This window comes from Mixophyes fleayi, chromosome 3 (assembly GCF_038048845.1).
Source record: "Mixophyes fleayi isolate aMixFle1 chromosome 3, aMixFle1.hap1, whole genome shotgun sequence".
In the NCBI taxonomy this organism is placed as follows: Eukaryota; Metazoa; Chordata; class Amphibia; order Anura; family Limnodynastidae; genus Mixophyes; species Mixophyes fleayi.
In genome coordinates, this window is record NC_134404.1 from 46205427 (window position 1) to 46232019 (window position 26593).

At 44.5% G+C, this 26593-nt stretch overlaps 1 protein-coding gene across 1 annotated transcript in view; it reads left to right on the plus strand.

Annotated features, from left to right (window-relative positions):
- The window catches only part of NTSR2 (neurotensin receptor 2), a 51154-nt gene that overhangs the window by 13929 nt on the left and 10632 nt on the right, over positions 1-26593 (plus strand). The window contains 1 exon segment of the mRNA XM_075201424.1: positions 1457-1742. Coding sequence (XP_075057525.1) covers positions 1457-1742 — 286 coding nt within the window.

A 26593-nucleotide genomic window follows, 5' to 3' on the forward strand; every position in this document is an offset into this window, starting at 1 on the left:
CTCGGCTCATCTCTACTATCTATCTATCTATCTCATATCTATCTATCTATCTATCTATCTATCTATCTATCTATCTATCTTTCTATCTATCGATCTCATATATATCTATCTATCTATCTATCTCATATCTATCTATCTATCTATCTATCTATCTATCTCATATTTATCTCTCTCTCATTACTATATCTATCTATCTATCTATCTATCTATCATCCACTGTATCAATTTAATTCCTAATTTATGGATTGAAATTACATATCTCTAGCAAAAGCTTTGCACTGTTGATAAGAGTCACACCTTACTTTGTTCTGGTTTCAGATCCCCAATTAGGAATCAAGTGAAAACTATCTAGACTGATTTCAATTGACTGCCAAAAGTAACGCGGCCTGTGCACTATTACCATCACTACGGTAAAAGTGTGCAGTATTACCGTTAATACAGTAATTTTAACAATGATTTTTGCTCGCAGTCCTGATTTCTGCTTTTAGTGCCGTGTTATTCCTAGAATAAGTTGTCAAATTGAATCAGCCCCATAAACTCAAAAACATAAGGAATTTCATCTCTATCTTGAAGCTGTAAATGAAGGACATGAAAATACTAAACAATACTTTTGTTACTGGTTTCCAAGTTCCGTTTTGCACACTTGTGACTTGCCAGAACATAACGGGCCTTTGCATTTAACATCGTAAAAATATGTGAACCTTCTTGCATACTAATGGATATCAGATTTATAAAATGACGTCAATAAGGGAAGTGTGGCCTTTAGACTAAACGAAGTTAAAATCACGTGGGTGAGTGATTAGGTGTTTAGCCTATGGGCTTCTGCTATTTTTAACCAATGGGACAGAGGAGGGGAGTGGTTTAATTTTATATAGGGGAAGGTTCTCCTCCATTTTCCCCTCTCTGTTTCCGGATTTCCTCCCTCCCACCCGGCAGTTATTGGTGTTCATTATTATATTGGTGGGAGAGCAGTGCAGTCGGTAAGTTTGCATATGGTGCTTGGGTCATCTTGTCATAGGTCACTACTCCCCCTCTTGGATTGTGTTGTCATCACGTGTGTTGGGTCCAGTGAATGGGACTCTGTACCAGTATGTTGGATATTTTACTGGTGGATATAAGGGGGGTGTAGTCTTGCCGTTGGACAGATATTTCGCACGGGCCAATAGCTAAGGCATGATCCTGGGTTGGTGGTACAATGGTCTGACCTTTCCACCGTTATTGGTTTTGTGTTTGCTGACTGGCCTGCTCTTGTCCGCCTTTCAGCCCCTTTAGTTTAAATATTAGCCATTTAATAAATATATTTTATTCCAACGTTAATCTGGTGTCTGTGTCTTTATTGGTTTATTAAGGTATTATGGTAAACACTAAGAACTTCCACACTGTGCATTTTATAGATTATTTGTTTTGGCAATAGCCCTATATTTGTGTTTTAAATATGATTTTTGCCTCTTTTCAGGTCAATGCATTTGTGTCCTTCGTCCTTCCAGTGACCTTAATAGGCGGATTGAACTGTGTCACAGTGAGTCAACTTAAGTCTCTACGTTCCCGTTCTTGTCTAGCCTTGCATTCCTCTTGCAAGAGCCCTCGAGCTTCAAAGGAAGTACACAAGACCCAAAGGTCTCTCCCTTCTTCCACCGGTCTATCAAGGATATCTGTGGGTGGAGCAAGTGGGAAGAAAAATCTCACGGTGTCCAGTGAACCCAACCGCTTACAAGCTCTACAGCACAGCATTTACATGCTCAGTTAAGGAATTCAATCATTTCTCTTGTGCTGTGTCCTTTTTGTACACTGTTACAGTCTAATGTGCAGATATTACCCATGGCTCAAGCATGATTTTGGGCAGCATATAAAAAGGTACATGGGTTGCGAATTACACTGCAGTGAATTGCAGCACATTTTGTGCTTTTTTAAAACGTAGCAAGATTTGAAATAAAAGGTGTCAATACTTCTAATTGTTGTATGTGTTAACCCTGCTTTATCATAGTTCAGCCCTCAATCTACAGACCTGTCACTCCACATGTGATTTTCTTTGTGCTAAACACCCAGTGAAACGGAACTATGTTTTCAATATTTCCTACAGAGCACTTAAATGTGCATTATAGCACACAACAGGCCACCACTCCAAGCCTTTTAAAGGGATTACACTGCATTGTAAAAATGTTTGACAGTGGGAGAGCACAGACAGCAGCATCTGATTGGTTGTGTGACAGTAGTATCCGTCTTAAATTATTGGAATATGAAGAAATAACCTCACTCCAAGCTCATTTTCTGTTACATAAGTCCAGGACCGGTGTTACCATTAAGTGGTTGCCTGGGGAGCCAATGCTTAGGGAGCCTCCTATAACCATAGTTGCCCACTCTCCCAGAATGTTCCGGAGCAGGGCAACCTCCCGGGTCCTGGACACAATTAATTAAATGGCATCATCGTGGCCCCACCCCCTACTATAATAGGCTAAAACTCATGATGTGTGTTTGGGGGCATTGCCAAATAACATGCTTCCCTGACCCCCCCCCCCCCCCACACGCCCTCCTGTCCCCGCATGTCACGGCCGGGGGCATACTTAAAGGAGAGGCAGCTAGCAGCTTCTTACATGTGATGCTGCTGTGCCCCTCCATGTCAGTGTTACACTAGGAGTGTGGCGCTGGGTTATGATGTCACAGTCATGTGACTCACTTCCTGTCTGAGGAGCTGAGGATCGCTCTGCGCTCTCAATGCAGGTTTCATGCTGTAAATCAGAGGTCAGGGAACTTTTTTACCTTTTACCCCCAAATATATTTAGATACGCCGACGTTACCCCCTTGATTTGAAAGGAAGGAAATCATATATTATTAATTATTGGAATTCAAAATTGTATTGAATCTATTCAAAATTTCTTTGAAAGCTTCAACTTCAAAACTTCAGGTTTTGGAGAAATGATGTTGCTACATTTTTGATACGAGAGCATCAATATTGGGGCATTTTGATGTCAGAGCAATTTGGATACAGTCTTCAGCATCCAATCGATTTCTCTGCTTTGTTGTTATGTTCGTTAGAGTGGAAAATCCTTGTTCGCAAAGGTAGGTTGTTGCAAAAGGCAGCAACTTTTTGACTGCCTACTCATGTGCAATTTTGAATGCCTTTGCAGCTGTTGACATCTAAAAATATGACAGATCTGCTTTGTTTTCAAATGCAATACATGGTTCATTATTGCATCTAAGCTCAAGAAGTGCCTCTGCCAACCCTTGAGGCTCTTCTGGTACAACAGCAATTTCACCTTTAAAGGGGTCTACAATCCAACAACAGCATGTGAATTGGCAGCATTACCCCCAGGAATTTCATTTTTACCCCATTTGGGGTAATTTACCCCTGTTCCCTGACCACTGCTGTAAATAAATCTGCACAAAGCGGAATGGTGAGTTGGGCATTTTGTTCTTCTCAAATGGGATTCATTTGTCTGAGTGTCTGAATATTCCTTTTTGGCAGACTTTGCAACAAGCAATTTGACAACAAGTCTCAGTATTTGGTAGTTGATTATTGATGGTTGTTAGTGCAGGCTTTATATTACATTTTCTTTTGCAATAACTGTCTATGACCTGGAGTTATGGCTCGGTATGTTTAACCGTAGCTACATTACAGTGTTTGATGAGATGGATACGTCTGTATAGAATCATTGGTAAAATTAAGGGATTAGGTTCAGGAACAGGCAGAATTTCTGTAAGAAATTACTTACGGCAATGTCATCCAATTTCTAGGTATAAAGGGCCCATTTTTTGGGGATCTATATGGAGAAAGGTTAGATAGTACAATGCTGAAAGGGTACAGGATGACCAAATAGTAAATAGAATGTTCAGTGTGAGGATAGCGAGTTAAATTCTTTTACCATGTCAGCTGGTTGTTTTGCCTGGAGACAGCCTTATATATCAGCCTTGCACACCTGGTACCCCTAGTGGTAAGATATCACTGAGGCAAATAGTTGGTATGAAGCACAAACCGGCTTATTGTGCAAAGTACACAATCCGGGTTACAGCTCTTTAAGGAACTAGTACCAGGAAATACACCACACTAACAGTGTATTAAATAACCTTGTCATAAAGGAGCTTGTAGCCAGTTCTCCCAGAGCCAGGGTCCAGATGTTGAGCCGGACGATTCACTCCTCTACCATCAGGGTAGGCCCCTATCCCGATGGCTACCTAATTTTGGCTGGTGCACAAACTGCCAAAGTCCACTGAGCTTTAGAGATAAAAAATGGTGCAAAATTCCACGCGCAATCGAACAGTAGCCACAATCCCAAGTCAGTACTGTCCCAAGTAGAAGATTGTCTTACAGGGTAGTGGCCCTCTATTATCACTCTACTTCTTCCCGTGGTCTAGGGCTGCCCCAAGGAAGATACTTATGGGCAGCACTGTGGCTTAGCGGTTAGCACTTCTGTCTCACAGCAGTGGGGTCACGAGTTCGATTCCCGACCATGACTTGTGTGGTGTTTTGCGTGGGTTTCCTTTGGTCGCTCTGGTTTCTAGTAGGTAGCCAGTAGGTAATTGGCTGCTATTAAATTGACCTTAGTCTTTGTCAGTCTGTGTGGAATTAGTGACGCTATATAGATGATGATGATGATAACCAAGTCACTCTTGATAGGGATTTTCTCAATAGATGGGCTGTCACTGGCACCACCTACTCCCTCACATAGCAGACACCCAGCAGTTTTTGGCTACGGGACGTCTGTTTGGACACAATGCCAAACAAAGGATTCACACTTATCTACAGAATATGACACAATTATATGGGTTACCGAGGTTAAGATTAAGTCCTGCAAGAGCAGTGCCAGGGTTCGATGTTGACAGTCTCTGTGGTGTTGGTGGCTTGCGTACTCCAATGCGCCCAAGTGATAATGGCTCTTTTAGAGATCATGGTAAAGTACCTAAATAACCCACCTGGCGACATTTAAGAACAGTATAATCATAACTACTAAAATAAATATACCAATATACTTGTATATATCAAAATTAGATTTACTCACAAGAGGATATTTAAAAAAGATGAACCCAGCTGTCGCCACATTCTGTACGGTAAAGAAAAAGTACACAACATGGTACCCTTAAAAATAAAAGTAATGAAAAGTAAATCTATATAAACATAGTATGGTGAAAAACAATACAATTATTGTTGTCCATAGTACAACAGAAAAGTAAACTTGCCAGGAATAGCCAGAATATAAGTATTGTGCATAGCAGATCCGTGCCCACCACATAGCGGCCCATGTTCATCATAACAGCCTAATGCCCACTACATATAATCCCATGATCCCCTTATATAGCGTTGTGCGACACATAGCAGCATCATGTCTATGTCAATGCTATGCCCACCATTTTTGCCCCATGCTCAATATAACAGCTAAATCTGTTACAACTGATGACAACACTTTGTCATATGAAGGTAGGGTAAAGGTAAAGAGCCCAGTCAGAATGCCCGACTTCAGAGTGGATGTAGGGTCACCACTGCCCATTATACCAAGGGCCACATGCAGCCCACTGGCCACCAATGGGTTAGAGCTGACTTATAAGAACTGTGTACTCTTAAATGTTCATCAGTTAATAAATCCAATGTTTGGGTTACTCCTTATTAATAATTATAAAATTAGCACCTTGTAGTAAAGACTGTAATAATGATTTGCACTAGACCCGATCGGAAAGGAGCCCCCCATTATACCTACTAATCTAGATATCAGAAGTCGCAATAGAGCTTCTTTCTAATCTTAGCTCTATCTCAGGTGTTCTAGGAAGAAATAGACTCCTTGGAACTAATTCACTAAGGAAAGTAAATGCCGATACGTGCCGTGCCGCATTTTCAATAAAATAACACTGCGCATGCCCAGAAACGAACCCACGCCAGCGAATGCAACAACATCCAATTCATCTTTGCATGCAAAGGACACTTATAACAGCCTACGATTTTAAGGGGTCGAATAGGGAGGGCACTGGGCATATGCATGTAGTCAAAGTATAGTAAGGGTGTGCCAGGCTCGAGTGCATGTACTAGCACCCGATTCAAGGTTTGGGTATCTCTCAGGTATGTGTTTTTCTGTTGTATCACTTGCACCAGCTACAGTGCAGGTGTAAGTGCTGAGTGATAGTGATGATGGTCATGTTTACATGCTAGAACATGTGTTTGCATGCTAGAGCATGTGTTTGCAATAAGCAGCAACTGTAAAAATGCATTTTATCTGGGTAGACATTAATAACATTGTGATAAATGTATTTCCTTGAAAAATAAATGAAAACAAATATTATCATTAATAATATTATTAACAGGTGATGATATATATAATTTTTATGTGTATGTTCTGCTGGGACTTTATATAGCACATATGTATTGGACGTATCCCATTTCTTCTAGTTGAATACGGATGTACGTGTGTTTTTAAAAAATATATGTTCGTTTTGCGTGCCTTAATGAATCAGGCCCCTTGTTTCAACAGGGAAATCACCTTAAAGTAAATTGCTTAAACTAACCTCAACCTTAACAGGAGTCAATCCAATCCCTTAAATGGGTTTAACATTACCTGAAGTTCTAAGTATGCACCTTCTTCAAACTTTAATCCTAGACCTACCTTTTACCCAAGCTCCAATGCAAACCCTTACCCTAAACCTCTCAGGTACCTTAAAGAAGAACGGAGCTTTGCTTACATGAGGTGGGACGTTTCCCTGATCTGATAAGTCCCAGGACTTTTCCAATAATCTAGCGTTGATAAGGGCTTTTAAATAAGTTACAGATCTATTAACTTCCACAGCCTTAAACAGAGAGATAAATTGTGTGATATTGACTGAGAGAAAGTTCAAAATAAGCTACCCACTGTGTAGAAATCCTATTACCCCAAACATGGTAGGTTCCCTTTCAGCCTTGTACTCGCTGGTTACATGTAGATGTGCAAGTCTTGTTAGTTGGAATTGTGATTTGTTCCTTTGCTTTAGAAGGATCTGGCTGCTCTTCTGAGCAAAAACAAAATTTGACAACGTGTTTCTATATTCTAGAATCATGTGTCTCATACATGTGAGGGGAGATATAGTTTATATTGAAATATATATTCCTCTTTCATTATTGTTAATAGGGGAATTGTATGAGAAGTCATATATATTATTAATATAATGCATGGATAGTATGTAGGCTGAACAGAAGCAGCATTTATGGGGAAGGCAAATGATTTAATAACTAGGTATATGAATAAATGTATAAATTCAAGAGGTGTTATGGTCATTAAACATTTCATATGGTTCAGAGATATTAAACCCTAGGATAAAATACTTTCTCCATCCAAAGCATAAAGTGAATTATTAAGGCTACCATTGTATTGCATATAGTGAACTTCATTAGATAAATAGATAGATTGATAGATAGATACAGTGGTGGTGTTTACGGTGGTATGCCATATCGCCACGTATTCTATAGATAGATAGATAGATAGATAGATAGATATGAGATAGATGGCCTTATTTGTGTGGAGTTTGTATGTTCTCCCCGTGTTTGCGTGGGTTTCTTCCGGGTACTCCGATTTCTTCCCACACTCCAAAAACAAACTAGGAGTTAATTGGCTGCTCTCTGTACAGCGCTGCAGAATCAGTGGCGCTATATAAAAGGGTGGTGATGATGATGATAGATAGATAGACAAATAGAGATATTGCAAAGATTGAAATGAGATAGATAGAAAGATATCAGATAGATAGATAGATAGATAGATAGATAGATAGATAGATAGATAGATATCAGATAGATAGATAGATAGATAGATAGATAGATAGATAGATATCAGATAGATAGATAGATAGATAGATAGATAGATATCAGATAGATAGATAGATATCAGATAGATAGATAGATAGATATCAGATAGATAGATAGATAGATAGATAGATAGATAGATTTCAGATAAATAGATAGATAGATAGATAGATAGATAGATAGATTTTTATTATTTTATTATTTATTTATATATAAAGAGCCACAGAAGCAAGTAACAAATAGATGAGGTAATTACACATAAGTAGCACAGATGAGTGTGAGTAATGTTATGGGGACTCACACAGTGCAGCAAAAGACATGACAGGACGTACAAGGGAGCCAGACAGTAGACACACGTGGGACAATAGGTAAAGGGGGAAATAGAAAATGGAGATGACAGGCGAGGAAGAGGAGGTGATGGAAAAGATGGTCAGGAGGTGGTAGGATACACAAGCTTGAAAAGATGATTTTAGAGTGAGCATTTGAAGGACTGATGGTTGGGGAGAGTAAAGTGAGGCAGGTAGGGAGTTCCAAAGATATGGGGCAGCACGGCAGAAGTCTTGGAGGCGAGTATGGGAGGAGATAATGAGAGGTGAAATGAGGCAGAGGTCAGAGGCGGAAGGAGGAGTGGAGTGTCCCAGTAGGTATGTGCCTCAAGACAAAGTCAGAGCTGTAAGGGGGAGAAGTGTCAGTAAGGGCCTTGTAAGTGAGTGTAAGGAGCTTGAATTGAATTCTGAAATGGATGGGGAGTCAATGAAGGGATTTATTCAAAGAAGTAGCAGAAGAGGATTGACGGGAGAGGAAGATGAGCCACAGCATTCCGAATTGATTGAAGGTCAAAAATGTGAAAGTCAGGATGGCCAGTGAGAAGGGGGTTGCAATAGTCGAGACGAGAAATGGTGAGTGAATGGACCAGGATTTTGGTTGCTTCCTGAGAGAGGAAGGGACGGATTTTTGCGATGTCACGGAGGAAGAAGTGGCAGGATTTGGTGAGGGACTGGATGTGAGGGATAAAGCTGAAGGCTGAGTCAAGGGTGACTTCAAGACAGCGGGTTGGGATGACAGGACAGAGAGTTATGTTGTCAACCAAGAGGTAAATATTGGGAGGAACAACAACATTGGTGAAAGGAAAGATGATGAGCTCAGATTTGGATATGTTTATTTTGAAGAAGTGCTGTGACATCCAGGTAGGTACAGTCGAGTAACAGCTAGATACTTGGCTTAAGAGGGCGGGAGAGAGGTCAGAGAAGGAAAGATAGATTTGTGTGTCATCAGCATAGAGGTGGTATTGGAGACCAAATGATTGAACTAGTTTACCAAAAGAGGTGGTCTAAAGAGAGAAGAGCAGAGGGCCAAGGACAGAGCCTTGGGGGACTGCAATAGAAAGAGGAAGAGCGGGAGGAGGAATCGGAAGCAGAGATGCTAAAAGAGCTGCCAGAGAGGTAGAAGGCAAACCAGGAGAGAGATGTTTTACGACAACCTTGGGAGTTAAGAGTACAAGAAAATGATCGATGGTGTGAAAAGCAGAAGAGATGTCGAGGAGATCGAGAAGGGAGAAGGGAATAAGATTGGTGGAATTGGATATACTGGGGAGACATGGTGATATGTGGTGGAGGGGGGAGGGACAGCAGATAGCGGGGAAAGACTTGAGCATGTAGTTTGGAGTAATGATGTGGGAAGACATGTGGGGGAGTAGGGTGAAGTGTTGAATAGAGAGTAATAAGGTACAGGAGATGTAGTAACTGAGTTCTTAAAGATTCATGAAATAGGAGAGTAGGCCAAAGTCCAGTTCAAACATAGTTTCAGCTCTTCATACAGCAGGCAAAGCATTGAGTATTATTATTATTATTATTATTAATTTTTATTTATAGGGCGCCACTAGGTGTCCGTAGCGCCGTACAGGGACAAACGAAATTACAATACAAGGAGAGACAGCACAGTACAGTAAACAATAAGCACAGTAACTCCGTGAGCTCAAAGCACAGCAAGGGCGGGGGAGGGGAGAGGGGAAGGTCTGCATACGACGGAGCCCAAGAGGGAGGGCACGGATTATAGGGAGACCCCCAGGGGGGGAGAGGAGGGAGCGGGAGGGGACAGGGGAAGAGGGTCCTCGAGGAGGACAGAAAGGTTGCTGGAGAGCAGAGTTAACAGTGGTGAGACAGGAGGAGAGGTGACCCTGCTCAAAGGAGCATACAATCTAAGGGGCGAGGTAGACAGACAGAGAGACACGGGGGAGAGAGGGAGGAATGGAGGATAGGGGAAGGGGAATGAAGGGGAAGAGGCAGAAGAAAAGGTAGGTAATTAAGTGGGAGACTGGAAGGCTTTACGAAAAAGGTGGGTTTTTAAAGCCTGTTTGAAACTGGACAGATTAGGGGAAGTTCTGATGGAGGGAGGGAGCTTATTCCAGTGGAGGGGGGCAGCGTGGGCGAAGTTTTGCATACGCGCATGGGAGGAGGTGATCAGGGGAGAAGAGAGGCGATGGTCATTGGCAGATCGGAGAGGGAGGGAAGGAGCATGAATAGAGAGGAGGGTGGAGATGTAGGGTGCAGTGGAGTTGGCGAGGGCCTTGTAAGTAAGAGTGAGGAGCTTGAGGAGGATTCTGTAGGGGAAGGGGAGCCAGTGAAGGGATTGGTAGAGGGGGGAGACCGACGAGGAGCGGCGAGAGAGGAAGATGAGCCTAGCGGCTGCGTTAAGAACAGATCGAAGGGGAGCGAGATGAGAGTGGGGAGGCCAGTGAGGAGGAGGTTACAGTAGTCCAAGCGGGAGATGATCAGAGAGTGAATAAGACACTTGGTGGCATCTTGGGAGAGGAAGGGCCGGATGCGAGCGATGTTACGTAGCTGGAAGCGGCAGGATTTAGCAAGAGAGAGAATGTGGGTCCCAAAGTAGAGAGAGGAGTCGAGGATGACACCGAGGCAGCGAAGTTGGGGGACAGAGGAGATAGAGGTGTTGTCGACAGTGATAGAGAGGTCAGAAGGGGGCGAGGTGTGAGGGGGAGGGAAGACTATGAGTTCAGTTTTGGCGAGGTTAAGTTTGAGGAATCGAGAGGACATCCAGGAGGAGATGGCAGAGAGGCAGGTGGACACCCTAGAGAGGAGGGAGGGAGAGAGATCAGGAGAGGAGAGGTATAGTTGAGTGTCGTCGGCGTAGAGGTGGTAGTTGAGGCCATAGGAGCTGATGAGTTCACCCAGGGAAGAGGTGTATAAAGAGAAGAGCAAGGGTCCCAGATCAGAGCCCTGAGGGACCCTGACTGGAAGGGTGGATGGGGGGGAGAGAGACCCAGAGGTGGTGACGGAGAAGGAACGGTCAGCAAGGTAAGAGGTGAACCAGGACAAGACTGAGCCGGAGAGGCCAAAGGACTGGAGGGTGTGGAGGAGGAGGGGGTGGTCGACAGTGTTGAAGGCTGCAGAGAGATCGAGGAGGATGAGAACGGAGAAGTGGCCCCTGGCTTTAGCAGAGAGGAGATCATTGGTGAGTAGCCTTGTACAAGGATGAGATAGAAGATTGAAACAGCTTTAGCAGGGGGAGGAAGTGGCTGAGCAAGTAGTACTGCAGGCTGATTAAACAGAGGAAATGAAGTAAGGAAATAAACAGATAGATAGATAGATAGATAGACAGACAGACAGATAGATAGACAGACAGACAGATAGATAGATAGATAGATAGATAGATAGATAGATAGATAGATAGATAGATAGATAGATATGAGATAGATAGACAGACATATAGATAGACAGACAGAGACAGACAGACAGAGACAGATAGATAGATAGATAGATAGATAGATAGATAGATAGATAGATAGATAGAATATGATAGCTGGTATTTATTGCTGGAGCCAGGATAAAGGCTCAATAGTGATTAACAGATAGTTTTTATTTGCACCAGTTTTTGCAGACTGAGGACTTCCAGCTTGATATCTAATGTGGTAAGACAATGCTATATATTGCTATATATACCAAAAGGTAGTTATTAATTGATCAAAGTTTGTGATTGTAAAAGTGGAACCGATTTCCACCTAAATATGGCAGCAACCAGTAAGCATTAGATATTAATTGCGGCACCCTACTTGTCAGGTCCCTTGGACATTCACTGTCCAAATACCTTTAATTCCCAGAAGACTGAATCAGTATGATGTTTTCGTCTGTTCCAGATAAAGAGAGCATCATCCAAAAGCTCTTACTAAATAACATTGTGGACCCCAGTGATGGGACCACCACTGAACTGCTCCCTATATGGGGTAGTTCCAAATAGCGCTGAGAAACAAATAAAAATGAATACAGAACTTTTATTCCACTTGTATTATGGCAAAAGGGAGACTAATGTAGTATTTGCAAATATTTTTTCTTCCGAGGAAATATGTTAAATTAAAAGCATCACCAAATGGTGCAAATGTTTCCCTTTTTGCTATTCTGAAACTCGAATATCCTTTCAGTATTATGTGGGCACTGTCCCTTTAAATATACTGATTAGGGAATCCTGCATCTAAGCAACTGTCTGTCTATTTATAGAGATGGTAACATTTTAATGTATAGTATGCAGGAATTGTTATGAACTAGAGCAGATTGCTATAATTTTCAGTGCTTTGCTATTGTGAAGATACGTGGTTCCCAAATCACTCAGACACGGTATTAGAGGAAAAATAGAAGGATGATTTATTCTGCAGAACAGGATTAAATACAGCACGGCCCCTTAATGATAGCAGGTCCAACAAGTGAGGAAATCAGTTCAAATAAATCCAGTGGGATAGGTAAAGCACAGTCCCTTTAACAATAGCAGGTCCAACAAGTGAGGAAATCAGTTCAAATAAATCCAGTGAGATACGCTCCACAGCACATCTCTGGCAGAGCATCACCTCTTGGCCAAAGTCAGTCACATACATGTCCAGCTAGCAGGGTAGCCTCTTTTATCACCTCATAATCCCACCTTGGGAACTGCCTGCCCAGGGGAGTTGCAAAAGGTCTCCATTGGTGGGCTTCTCCTACTATCCAGCCTCTCCCCTAACTCCCCATGTATCTTCCCTCAGGTGACCCATGCTGGGTCCGGCTCCTGGCTACCTGTAGAGCTCTTGCACTTACAGCAAGGTACACTGTGAGAAGCCAGTCAGCAAGGACGCAGAGAAGTGTCTGTGAAAAGTGACCATGGAAGTGGGGGGCCTTTTTGTTTCACCACAGTCAGCACATCGGTTATATAGTTCACATTCATTGGTAGCTTGTGCATTGGATGAAAAGAGACTCTTTCCATTTTTGCACCTCAGGCAGCACAATAGGTACACATACCCTTCCCACCAGGGCAAGTGCAAGCCCCCAAACATACGCAAGTAGCGCTTGCACCCCCACTTATTATTATGGTGGCAGACGGGAGGTGGGGGCGGCTTCTTCGGCTACTAGGAGAGTGGCGCTTTACTGTGACATCATAGCCAATTGCCACACTCCCAGAGTAACAGTAACGCGGAGGAGCAGCAGCTGACATCTTCACATGTAAGAAGCTACTGGCTGTGTCTCCTACATGTCAGCGGTCGCCTCTCTCCCACGGGGGCATTTAAATCACTGGAAGAGGGACGTTATGTCACTGATCCAGTGTTTTAGGCGCCCCCTAACCATGGGTGCCCAAGGCAGCCACCTAGTATATACTGACGGTAGCGGTGGCCCTGCTTCCAGCAACAACCTCCCGCCCCCCATCACTCCCGTATTGCTCTAGAGGAGACAGCTGCAGAAGGTAAATTGGATGAGGGGAAAAAACTAAATAAGGGATAAGAGTAATAAAGACAGGATGGGAGAAGAGGAGAAAAGCAATCAAGGCCACATTTTGAGATTCCCCATCAGCATCGGTGAAGTTGCACAAAACAATCACAGCAGCTGAATCATGCAGAGAATATAAAATACCAGTTTGTAAAAAAAAGACTGTCCATCCACCCGTAAACTGTATTATATAGACTATCCATCCACCCGTAAACTGTATTATATAGAGACAGCAAGTGGTCCTGGAGGGAAGACAAGAAGGTCTCACAGTAAGAACTGCTCAATACTTAGATCTAAGCTACAAATAAAAAGAAATGCATGATAATACCCATTACTATCATTACTATAAGAAGACCCGGGTGTGATGTAAACTGTGCATTATTATTATTATTATTATTATTATTATTATTATCAATATTATTATTATTATTAGTGTTATTATTATTATTGTCATTATTGTTATTGTTATGCTTTATTTAGCAGAGAAATAGTTTTATTTTCATTTTCCTCCATTTTGTTCTGGTACCAGACATGAACTTAGAAGATAACCAGGGGCCTGATTCATTAAGGATCTTAACTTAAGAAACTTCTTATTTAAGTCTCCTGGACAAAACCATGTTACAATGCAAGGGGTGCAAATTAGTATTCTGTTTTGCACATAAGTTAAATACTGACTGTTTTTTCATGTATCACACAAATATCTACTTTAAATTTCAGTGTACAAATAATCTATCAAGTATTTGTGTGCTACATGAAAAAAACAGTCAGTATTTAACTTATGTGCAAAACAGAATACTAATTTGCACCCCTTGCATTGCAACATGGTTTTGTCCAGGAGACTGAAATAAGAAGTTTCTTAAGTTAAGATCCTTAATGAATCAGACCCCAGGTGCTTACTTGTTTTCTTTTTGATTTTTTCATTGTTAAGGACTTTATGTGGCAATATATGACCTATGCTAAAGTACCAAACTAAAAAATGGCAAACATCAAAATGTACAATCTTAATAGTCATAATGAACCGAAGTCACGTAGGTTTTTCCAAATGTTAATATTAGTCTGTTAAGAATTGTTTCTAAGATTGTGTAATTGTCTGCCTTTCGTCTGGACGCCAGTATAGTCAGTGACTATGTGACAGCACAGGGGATATCACTGATTACAGCTCTGTAATGTCCAAATACTCTGGACCATCATACCTACTAACTTTGCTGCTGCTTGTACCGGTTGCAGTGGCCACTGCAACCGGAACAAGCAGCAGCAAGGTTAGTAGGGGTGTGGGGGGGTGACCACGTCACGATGGGGTTGTGGGCACACCTCGGGGGCATGCCTAGTGTTTCTGAAGTGTTTTCCATTATCACCTTCCCTTCCAAACACCTACTTATTGCCAAGCGCACCAAGCTCACCGGTAGTAATTGCATATGTCAGGTTTGCACACGAAGGATGAGTGATATCCTGCTGTCTCAGCTGGTATTTGCTAGACTCACCCAGAGGCGCAGAGTCTTACAGAGTGGAAGGTGTTCACCAGGGATCCCAGCAAGGAGATTTGGACTTAAGCGGCTTTCACCCCGCAGGTCGAGGCCCTCTAGGGAAGTTCCCAGTGAGACAGAACAGAGAGGTGACTTTAAGAGGCAACTTGACACTGAGAAGTAAACCCAGTGAAGGGCAGATACATGAGTCCTAGTAGAACACTAGAGAGGAAGAGATGATGAACCCGAACACAGTAATCCACGGTGCGGTGTCTAGGCAGAGATCAGAGATACACAGTATGTACAGCAGACGATGAACCACAGCTATTACCACTTGGAGGGTGGAGGGATCAGCGGGGTCAGCGGTGCATGTAAAGTAGATAGTGGACGATGATCAAATCGATTACCACTAAGGAGTGGAACATGTCGGCAGAGATCAGGGTATGCAGCAGACAGTGAACCACAGCTATTACCACATGGAGGTGGAACGGATCAGCAGAGGTCAGCGGTGCATGTAGATAGCAGGCGTTGATCACAGTGATTACCACTAACGAGTGCAACAGGTGAGCAGGGATTAGCGGTATCCAGGTTTTGTAGCAGACGGTGAACCACAGCTATTACCACTTGGAGGGTGGAGGGATCAGCGGGGTCAGCGGTGCATGTAGAGTAGATAGTGGACGATGATCACAGCGATTATCACTAAGGAGTGGAACATGTAGGCAGAGATCAGCGGTATACAGGGTATGCAGCAGACGATGAACCACGGCTATTACCACTTAGTGGTGGAACAGATCAGCGGAGCTCAGCGGTGCATGCAGAATAGATAGCGTGCATTGATCACAGTGATTACCACTAACGAGTACAACAGGTGAGCAGGGATCAGCAGTATCCAGGTTTTGTAGCAGACGGTGAACCACAGCTATTAACACTTGGAGGTGGAATGGATCAGCGGAGGTCAGCGGTGCATGCAGAGTAGATAGCGGGGCTAGATACAACAGACAGAAGGAAGCTGTTTCAGGCCAGATGAAGACTCGAAGAACCAGCACTGAAAACGTGAGAGGAGGAGCCTTATAAAGGAGTACTGACCAATGGCTAGATAGGTCAGATAACACAGGTGAAGCATAGCACAGGTGCAGCTGCTGCTGACAGCATGCACAATGAAGAGAATTAAGGACAGAATGAGGACAGGTGTGCCGATGCTCGGGTGGAGATACCCGGAGAGCGGTGTGTGACAGTACCTGTTTGCTGCTGTGATACAAGCGAGGTCAGTTCACAGAATAATGATATATTCAGTATACACAATGGAGCAAACTGAACCTATTATGAGCAATGAGAATATGACTGAGCACCTATTAACTAGATGGCAGGAGCCAATATTGAAGAGAATTTGGAAGAGAACAAGTCAGACATGTTAATATGGAGCGCTATGCTCCATCTCCCTTCTTGGAAGTGGAGTGCCCTGTGATCTAGTGAAGACAGGAAGTGGGGCAGCCTCCAGCCGCACGCATCACTCTACTGAGCATGCCCAGACAGGAAGTTCAGCTCTCTGCAGGTTCTTCCAGTGTCAGTTGAGCTCTAAAGTCATTATTACTGGAGGTGCATCCTTTTATGTTATCTTACTTATATATAGATATATAGAGTGACCGGAGCTCAAAATTATATGATCTCTGACATTGTCCACAATATAAGCTTGTGTTCCAAAGTGTACAGAAAAGAGTGCAGGTGTGGGCCAGGTGGGTGGTAGTCTGAGGGCCTTATCTGTTTCTGTCAGGTTTCGTTGACAGCAGGGTGGAACCGCAATAGCTTAATGCCATCCCCTGCTGCATCTTCTATGGATGGTCTTTAGCAGCCTTCATTTCTCTTGCCCTCCGCTGTCTGTCACCATCTTCAAACTTCCATGGGAAATCTTTTGAGTTGCCCCACCATCTTCTTTCTTGAACTCGGCGCTGCTGCTTCTCCACTACTCTTCCATCTTAATCTCACTGACTCATTTCCAGAGCTCCTCGCAGGTCTCTCTCCGCCGTTGGACTGAACTCACGCCACACGTGATGGCTAATATTTGCCGTCGTGAGGGCACAGGGCAATGACGTGGCGAGCACCGGTTGGCTTTCAGCAGCACTGAAAATTCAAATGGAAGGAGGTTAGCCCTGATTGGGTCACTCTCCTGGCCACTGGATGGCTGGCAGCGAATCAGTATTCCGATTCGCTGTCACCAACGCCAGGGGACCCTGACAGGGAAGATGACTTATCTACATCCTGACGTTGTTTGATCAGATAACTCCCCCGCCCGGCACCTCTTCACATTTCAACATAATGTAGAGATGAGGAGTATCAAAATTAAGTGGCTGTAAATGTGCAAATATAAAATCTCACAGCAGCTCCTGATGGAAGAGTACATTCTAATAACGATTATGCTCTATGTCCTTCAATTATGTGGTTTTTCTCTTTCATGCACTAATTTAATTTGTTTCTGAAGATTTTTTAAAATGACTATTATTTACAATAAAAGATTTCCTAGATTTTTTTTTATAAACTTAATACAATCATAATTGTTAAAGGAGTTTTTCTGTGCTATATACACAAAATATTAATACAGAAATGCAGTTTGATCTCTCACCTCTTACCTGTCTAACTGATTGGAATAGTGATTTCTGTAATATTGATGTAAGCTAAGCTCCCTATCCTACATATAAATCATTTATATATCACAATATCAAGAGCCCACTCTAGATACATCAATATAAAGTGACCAAAGCCAACCCCATTCCATTGGGGGCTAACTGTGTATTTATATTCCCTTCATAGTCTTTGAATATTTATTTTCTGGAATTACATTTCTCCTGCACACTTTCATCCCCATCTCTTACTGTGAAGAAATTGCTTCCATAAATACATTGCTCATCTGCAGGTCCAATTTATGGAGACTTGAAGGAGTTTCTCTGAGATCCTGCTATAGTCACTGCGTGACCTAAATCTGCATTCAGAACGCACAGCTGACAATCTGCTGGTCGGAGGGACGCACCACCAACGCTGAGAAAGCTGGAAGAATATGATTTAACATAAATAATAGAATCCCTTTTTCATAGTAATACCTTCAGTCAAATGTTAATTCATATGCAAAATAAAAGTAATTCGTTCAAAGGGATGTGGTAACTAACAGAGACAGGGTTTGATTTAGCAAACGGTGAAGAGCCAAAATGACGGCAAAAGGCATTTATTAAAAGGCAATTATATATCTGTGCTTACCACTGTCCCCATAGACCTCTATGGGGATAGCAGCATAAGGAATTAATCTCAGGCTGTCGATACTTGGCTGTTGTAATGGGATGCAGCTGAAGCTCTCCCCGCTGGATCAATCACGGGTGCTATGCGTAAGTGTTAGTCTGCCAGTGAAGAAGAATAAAGCTTGGTGGAGGAGGGTTGTCTTCACCATGGTAAATTACAACCAGGGCTGCTATCAGGGGGGTATGGCCAGTACTGCTATGAGGGGCCGGACAGACTAGGGGGCCCGGACAGACCTCTCTCCGTCTGTCCGGACTCCCTGGACTGTCCAGGCCCCACAGTCACCGACCGTGCTGCCCTTCTTCATCACTGTGCGCCGCGCTCCCAGTGTATCAGTAACTGGGAGCTGCAGCATCCCGGAGGAGAAGGTAAGTTAATTAGCTATTCTTTTTTTTTGAGGGGGATAGGAGGCACATGTATGGTGAAGAAGGAGAGGGGCACATGTATGGGGAGGGGGTCCCTGCCAGATTAATTAGTACTGGGCCCGGGGAGGGGGGGGGCCGCCAGATTAATTAGTACTGAGCCCCACAGTTTCTGATGGCAGCCCTGATTACAGTGGTATTACATTACGCATCAATATGATTTGCAGCAATAGATAATGATTGTGACCACACTGTGGTAATAAATAGACGCATTATTTGAAAAACGTAACTTTCTAGTTTAGTTCCTGAATGGCCAGTAATTTTTTTTTTTATTTATTGACGGTCAAATAGAATATAGAATGCAATACGAAGACATGTTATGTCGTACAGAATACAATGAATAATTTAAATAAAGGTGAAGAACTCTCCATAGATCAGAGAGAGTATAGGTCAGATTCTATTAGACGATGTGAAAGAAAGACCGTTATTTTTAAGTTAAGAGATAGAATAAGAGAAGAGGAAAAAGAGGGTGAGGAAATGAAAGATAGATGATAAAAGAAGAGCAAAGATGTTACGAGCCGCAGCGGTGCCCAGCCGCCGCGACTCACTCACCCGCGTCCCGGCCGTCGCCATGACGACCGGGACGTCATTTCCGGCCATACCCCGGCCGTTGCCGGGGCAACCAGTAGACGCTTCAGAGCTGCGTCCCGGCAATAGGAGGAGGCCGGGCGCAGCGTTCTACAGCCTGTGGGCTAATTAATATGGGCAGATGATAGGAGGCAATTACAGGCATTAGCCTGCAACTGTGCAGGCCAGGGGCAAGCCCTGATTGGCTCTGTTAGTGACTGCTTTATTAACCTGCAGGAGTGTGTTCAACCTGTGATTGGTTCAGCTGGGTATTTAAGGCAATGAGGTCTGCTGCCTCATTGCCGGTTATAGCTCCTGTGTTCCAGTCTGCTAACCTGCTAGTTCCTGTCCTGTATCCTGATATCTCTATTTGACTCCCCGTGTATGACCCTTGGCTTTGATTTGGACCTTGCTCGTGTTTCCTGTGACCCTGATCTTTGGCCTGTTTACCCGTTCTGCTATTTGCCTGTGACCCCTGACCTCAGCTTGTTCATCGATACTGTTGTCTGCTGCCGGCCCTTGACCTCTGCGTGGACCTGACTCCTCTTGCCTGGGTTCTCCCCAGCTGGTACGCACTTCACGACCCTCTGTCAGTCTGCGGCCCAGTCTGTCCCCACCATCAGGGGCTCCAGTGAACACCTGACTGGCAGAGTAGATTCCGTTGTGTTGTGCCGGCTGGAGGGGTTCCTAACATTATAACCGGCCCACTCACGGAGACAAGGTTAGAATGGATGCAAGTGGATCCACACCGTCTTCGGCACAAACCCTAGCAGGCCACGTTGAGTCCTTGTATCAGATGATGCAGGGATTGGCTGAGCGTATGTCTGTTCAAGAAGAAGCCACAAAAGCTTCACAACCGACTCCAGGTCCCATCTGTGAACCCAAAATGAACTTACCAGATCGGTTCTCCGGAAATAGAACCCTGTTTCGGAACTTCAGGGAGAGCTGCAAGCTCTATTTTCGGATGAGACCCCGCTCCTCCGGTTCAGAGCAGCAAAGAGTTGGGATTATTATTTCCCTTCTACAGGGTGACCCCCAGTCCTGGGCGTTTTCTTTGCCGCAGACCAGTCCGGCCATGCAGTCCGTAGACTCCTTCTTCGAGGCACTGGGTCTACTGTATGATGACCCGGATCGAGTGGCCTCCGCTGAAGCTCATCTACGGTCCTTGAAACAAGGCCGACGGTCGGCAGAAGAATACTGCGCTGAATTCCGTAGATGGTCACCTGATAGTGGATGGAACGACCCTGCCTTACGAAGTCAGTTCCGTCTCGGCCTATCTGAACAGATTAAAGATTCTTTGGTGCAATACCCATCTCCTAGCTCTCTGGAGGATCTGATGCACCTCTCCATTAAAATTGACAGGAGATATAAGGAGCGGAAAACTGAAAAGGAAACATCATCACCTCCATCCGCCTTCGTTCCTGTTTCCCAGGATGGTGAGGAGCCTATGCAATTAGGAGCATATCGTCTCTCTTCTGAGGAGAAAGACAGGAGACGTTCGCAAGGTCTATGTCTCTACTGTGGCATAAAAGGCCACTTCTCCCGTTCTTGCCCAAATAAGTCGGGAAAAGACCATGCCTAGGGAATGAGGGGAAAGTTCACCTAGGTCTGCAAATTATCTCCCCGAAAAATGCTGTATTAATCCCTGCACAGCTCACCTTCCGGGCTCGCTCTGTGGACCTGTCGGCCTTCATTGATAGCGGAGCTGCAGGCAACTTCCTTGATATCGGGTTTGCCCGCTCTGCCGGAATTCCGATGGTAAAACTCAACTCTGCCATTACTGTCTGTGGCTTAGACGGAGGTCCGTTGCCTGGTGGCAAGATTTCCTGGGAGACCCCGCCACTACAGTTGAAGATCGGAGCTCTCCATTCTGAGTCAATCACCTTCTTCCTGATCGATTGTTCGTCGGTTCCTATGATCTTGGGCCACCCATGGCTTTCCTGTCATAACCCTGTCATAGACTGGGTAAAAGGAGAGATTGTCAAGTGGAGTACTTATTGTACACAGTCTTGTTTGTCACTGTCTCTGCGTATGATTCAGCCTATTCCGGAGCGGCTTCCCTCACAGTATCATGAATTCTGGGACGTGTTCTCCAAGAAGGCTGCTGATACCTTACCGCCACATCGTGACTTTGACTGTGCCATCGAACTTATTCCTGGTTCCAAGTTACCTAAGGGGCGTTTGTATTCCCTTTCTGCTCCAGAAACAAAATCCATGCAGGAGTATATCGACGAAAACCTGGAGAGAGGCTTCATCAGGCCATCTAAGTCTTCCGTAGGAGCAGGATGCTTCTTTGTATCAAAAAAGGACGGAGGGTTAAGACCTTGTATTGACTACCGGGGATTGAATCATATCACAGTCAAGAACACCTACCCCCTTCCGCTCATCTCGGTATTGTTTGATCAGCTAAGAGGGGCTACTGTTTTCACTAAAATCGACCTTCGTGGAGCATATAATCTCATCCGTATCAAAGAAGGAGATGAGTGGAAGACGGCGTTCAATACGCACTCTGGCCACTACGAGTATCTGGTCATGCCGTTTGGCCTCAGCAATGCGCCTGCAGTGTTCCAGGACTTGATCAACGAGGTCCTCCGAGACTTCCTGGGTGGTTTTGTGGTCGTCTATTTAGATGATATCTTCATCTATTCCAAATCTTTACTCGCACATCAGACTCACGTCAAACAAGTCTTACAAAAATTGCGGGAAAACCATCTCTACGCCAAGCTGGAAAAGTGTGAGTTTGAGGTGCAGAAGGTATCCTTTTTAGGTTACGTAATCTCTTCTGAGGGATTTTCTATGGATTCAACAAAGGTCCAGGCTATTGTGGATTGGGTACAACCCAACAATCTAAAGGCGGTACAGAGGTTTCTGGGCTTCTCCAATTATTATCGAAGGTTCATTCACAACTTCGCTGACATTGTGGCTCCCATTGTGGCTTTGACCCGTAAAGGAATGGACCCAACTAATTGGTCGTCTCAAGCAGTAGCCTCATTCAAAAGTCTGAAAAAGGCCTTTATCTCAGCTGAGGTCCTTAAACATCCAGATCCAGCTAAAGCATTTGTTCTAGAGGTCGATGCCTCGGACGTCGGGGCCGGCGCCATTCTATCACAGAAGGATCCTCATACTAATTGTCTACACCCATGTGCCTATTTCTCCCGTCAGTTCTCTTCAGCAGAAGCCAACTACGACGTCGGTAATAGAGAACTATTGGCAATCAAGTGGGCCTTCGAGGAGTGGCGGCATTGGTTGGAGGGTGCTTCGCATCAGATCTCTGTCATTACCGACCACAAGAACTTGCAATATATACAGTCAGCCAAGCGTTTAAACCCTAGACAGGCCCGCTGGGCATTATTTTTTACCCGGTTCAATTTCCTGATCACCTACAGACCAGGTTCCAAGAATGTCCGGGCAGATGCCCTGTCCAGGAGTTTCATGGCACACCATGTTCCAGTTACTAACCCAGAGTCTATTATTCCTCCTTCCATAATCCATGTTGGGTTAACCCAAGATCTGAATGTCACACTGCAGAGATTCCAGAAATTAGCCCCAGATGCTACTCCGGAGCAACGACTTTTTGTTCCAGTCCACTTAAGAAAGGCGGTTCTTGTGGAAGCACATTGCAGTAGGGCTGCTGGGCACCCTGGAATTTACAAGACGCTAGAAATCCTTTTCCGCACGGTCTGGTGGCCATCCATGTCTGCCGACGTCGAGAGGCATGTCCTCTCATGTGAGATTTGTGCTAGAAACAAAGTGCCTAGGATCCGTCCAGTAGGCCAATTAGTCCCTAGAAAAATTTCTGCGATGCTACACATCGGAGTTCCACGATAATTGGTCTTCCCTGTTACCCTGGGCGAAATTCGCCTGTAATAATTCCTGTCACTCAGCTACAAAAATCTCTCCGTTCTTCTGCAATTATGGTTTTCACCCCAGATCTAACTCCCTGTATTCACTCCAGTCCGTTGGTATCCAGGAGATCCGCTCCACTGCAAGAGATCTCAGAGTTATCTGGAAGAAAGTTCACTCATCATTGAGACAAGCCTCACTTGTGGCAAAAAAAAATTCGGACCGACATAGTACCACCTGCTCCCTTAAGGTTGGCCAGAAGGTGTGGCTGTCTACAAAAAATATCAGGCTCAGACAGCCTTGCAAGAAGTTGGGCCCTAAGTTCATCGGGCCGTTTCCTATCATCAAACAGGTGAACCCCGTCGCATTTAGGTTAAAAATTCCGGCCTCGTTGAGAATTCCCAACACATTTCATTGTTCTCTGTTGAAACCGGTACTATTTCCTGGTCAAACCCAGTCTTCAAGTGTGCCTGGGAGAGGTTCCAGTGGACCACAAAAATTTGTGATTCAAAAGGTCCTTGATTCTAAAAAAGTTCAAGGACAGGTGCATTTCCTCATACAATGGAGCAATCGCGGATTGGAAGAGAGATCTTGGGTTCCGCGGAGACAACTCCATGCCCCAAAGAAACTGAAGGAGTTCTTCAAAAAATTCCCTAGAAAACCGGGATGTCGGGGTCCCTCGACCCCTCCTCATGGGGGGGTACTGTTACGAGCGGTGCCCAGCCGCCGCTACTCACTCACCCGCGTCCCGGCCGTCGCCATGACGACCGGGACGTCATTTCCGGCCATACCCCGGCCGTTGCCGGGGCAACCAGTAGACGCTTCAGAGCTGCGACCCGGCAATAGGAGGAGGCCGGGCGCAGCGTTCTACAGCCTGTGGGCTAATTAATATGGGCAGATGATAGGAGGCAATTACAGGCATTAGCCTGCAACTGTGCAGGCCAGGGGCAAGCCCTGATTGGCTCTGTTAGTGACTGCTTTATTAATCTGCAGGAGTGTGTTCAACCTGTGATTGGTTCAGCTGGGTATTTAAGGCAATAAGGTCTGCTGCCTCATTGCCGGTTATGGCTCCTGTGTTCCAGTCTGCTAACCTGCTAGTTCCTGTCCTGTATCCTGATATCTCTATTTGACTCCCCGTGTATGACCCTTGGCTTTGATTTGGACCTTGCTCGTGTTTCCTGTGACCCTGATCTTTGGCCTGTTTACCCGTTCTGCTATTTGCCTGTGACCCCTGACCTCAGCTTGTTCATCGATACTGTTGTCTGCTGCCGGCCCTTGACCTCTGCGTGGACCTGACTCCTCTTGCCTGGGTTCTCCCCAGCTGGTACGCACTTCACGACCCTCTGTCAGTCTGCGGCCCAGTCTGTCCCCACCATCAGGGGCTCCAGTGAACACCTGACTGGCAGGATAGATTCCGGGTTGTGTTGTGCCGGCTGGAGGGGTTCCTAACAAAAGAGGGGAATAGGGGGTGTCGTGGCAGAAATCACCCCAGAATTAGATGCAGAAAGCAGAGAAGGGGAAGGGTTGTGGATGGGTAGGGAGTATGACTAAGTAAAGGGAGAGCGGTATTGGAAGTAAGACATCCGTGGGTCCCAAACTTTGTTAAAAGATTTGGCGGAGTTACGTATAATGCTAGTCATATATTCCATCCGATGATTTTGCCAGATCCTGTTAGTCACAGTGATAAGTGAAGGGGGAGTGACCTTGAAGTTCCATTCAATGGCAATTTGACATGTGGCCGCAGAAATAATGTGGCGATCAAGTTTATTTTGGTGTCTATTAGCCATAGGAAATCCGAGGGGTAGAAGGAAAAAAATAGGGTCGAGGGGTAAGGAAATTTGGATCACCGTTTCTATCAAAGATTTAACTTCACGTCAGAAGGGGATCAATTTAGGGCAATCCCACCATATGTGCAGAAAAGAGCCTGCGCTAGAGCATAAACGCCAGCATCTGTCGGAGGAATCAGATAGCATCTTTTGAAGACGTGTAGGCACATAATACCATCGGAATAGGAGTTTGTATACATTTTCTTTTATTCGGACACAAATTGAGCTAGAGGTGGCATTGTCCCAGATTTCCGACAATTCCTCATCACCAAGCGGAGAGCCCAGGTCATGCTCCCATGCAATCTCATGGGGGTCTAGAGGAGGAGTAGAGGAAAAGCTTAGTTCAGAGTAAATAGTAGATATGAGACCTGACGTTGATGCTCGGCGCAGACACAATGTTTTGATAGTAGTGAGAGGTCGAGAGGTTACTCAAGATTTGGCGGTGAAGTGGAGATTACAAATTTGTAAGTATTGATAAAATTTCTGTGTAGGCAAGCCAAGTGTTGCTTGAATGTCTGCAAATAGGGGGGAATAATACATTGCGGGTTATGTCATTTAGGAAACGTATCCCTCCGGAGTGCCATGGAAAGAACGAGGGATGGTGTAAGCCTGGAGGGAAATCCAGATTGAAAAGGGGATTATTGGAGATGGATAGAGAGACTATAAAGTCTGATAGACGAGTCCCATATAGCTAGTGAGAGGGAGATTGTGGGGTGAGTCAAGGCTTTTTTAGGACGACGTGCCCTTTGAGTCCACAGAAGGGAGGCAGGTGTAAGCAGCCCCAGACTCTCAGCCTCCAGGGCCACCCAGACTCTAGCAGATGTAGGGCCGTTCGATAAAACACATTGAGCAAGTTGGACTGAAAGGTAGTATGTTTTGAAATTACGGTATACTGACCAGATGACTCATATTGAAGGAACTTAAATACATAGGGGGGAAAGCGAATGGGAAGGGTTTGAAAAAGGTATAATAGTCTAGGGAGGATATTCATTTTAACAGAGTTAATATGGCCTATCCAGGAGATAAATTGCTGGGACTATGTGCTGAAATCTTTCTTAATTTGGGATAGGGTGTGGGGAAAGTTAGCTTGAAAAAGATGGGAAAGATTTTTGGTCAGGAAAACGCCCAAGTATTTTATTTTTTGGCGATGCCAGGTGAAAGGGAATGTATGATCTAGAATTATCTTATCTGTTTTAGGAATATAAATGTCTAATGTTTCAGTTTTGGCAGGATTAATCTTATAACCTGAGAAGTGCCCATAAGTTTCTAGTTCAGAGAGAAGAGGAGGGAGAGAAGTGGTCGGGTTCGACATGCTAATGAGGACATCATCTGCATGTAAAGCAATTTTACTTTCCGTAGATCCAACCTTGATACCCGAGATGGATTGATTGCAGCTAATTCTGGCCACTAGTGGTTCAATTATAAGTGCGAAAATCAATGGGGAGAGAGGGCATCCCTGGCGAGTGCCGATGGAAATTGTAAATGGCTTGGAGGTTAGGTCGTTAACCGATACAGTAGCAGAGGGGTTTCGGTAAAGAGCTGAAATACCGGTCAGAATCCTACCAGAAAAGCCCATCGATCCGAGTACACCCCGCATAAATGTCCAAGAGATGCGGTCAAACGCCTTTTCCGCATCCAAGGCCATCATGAGGGAGGGCAATCTGCCACTATGAATAGAATGGATCAGATCAATGGTCCT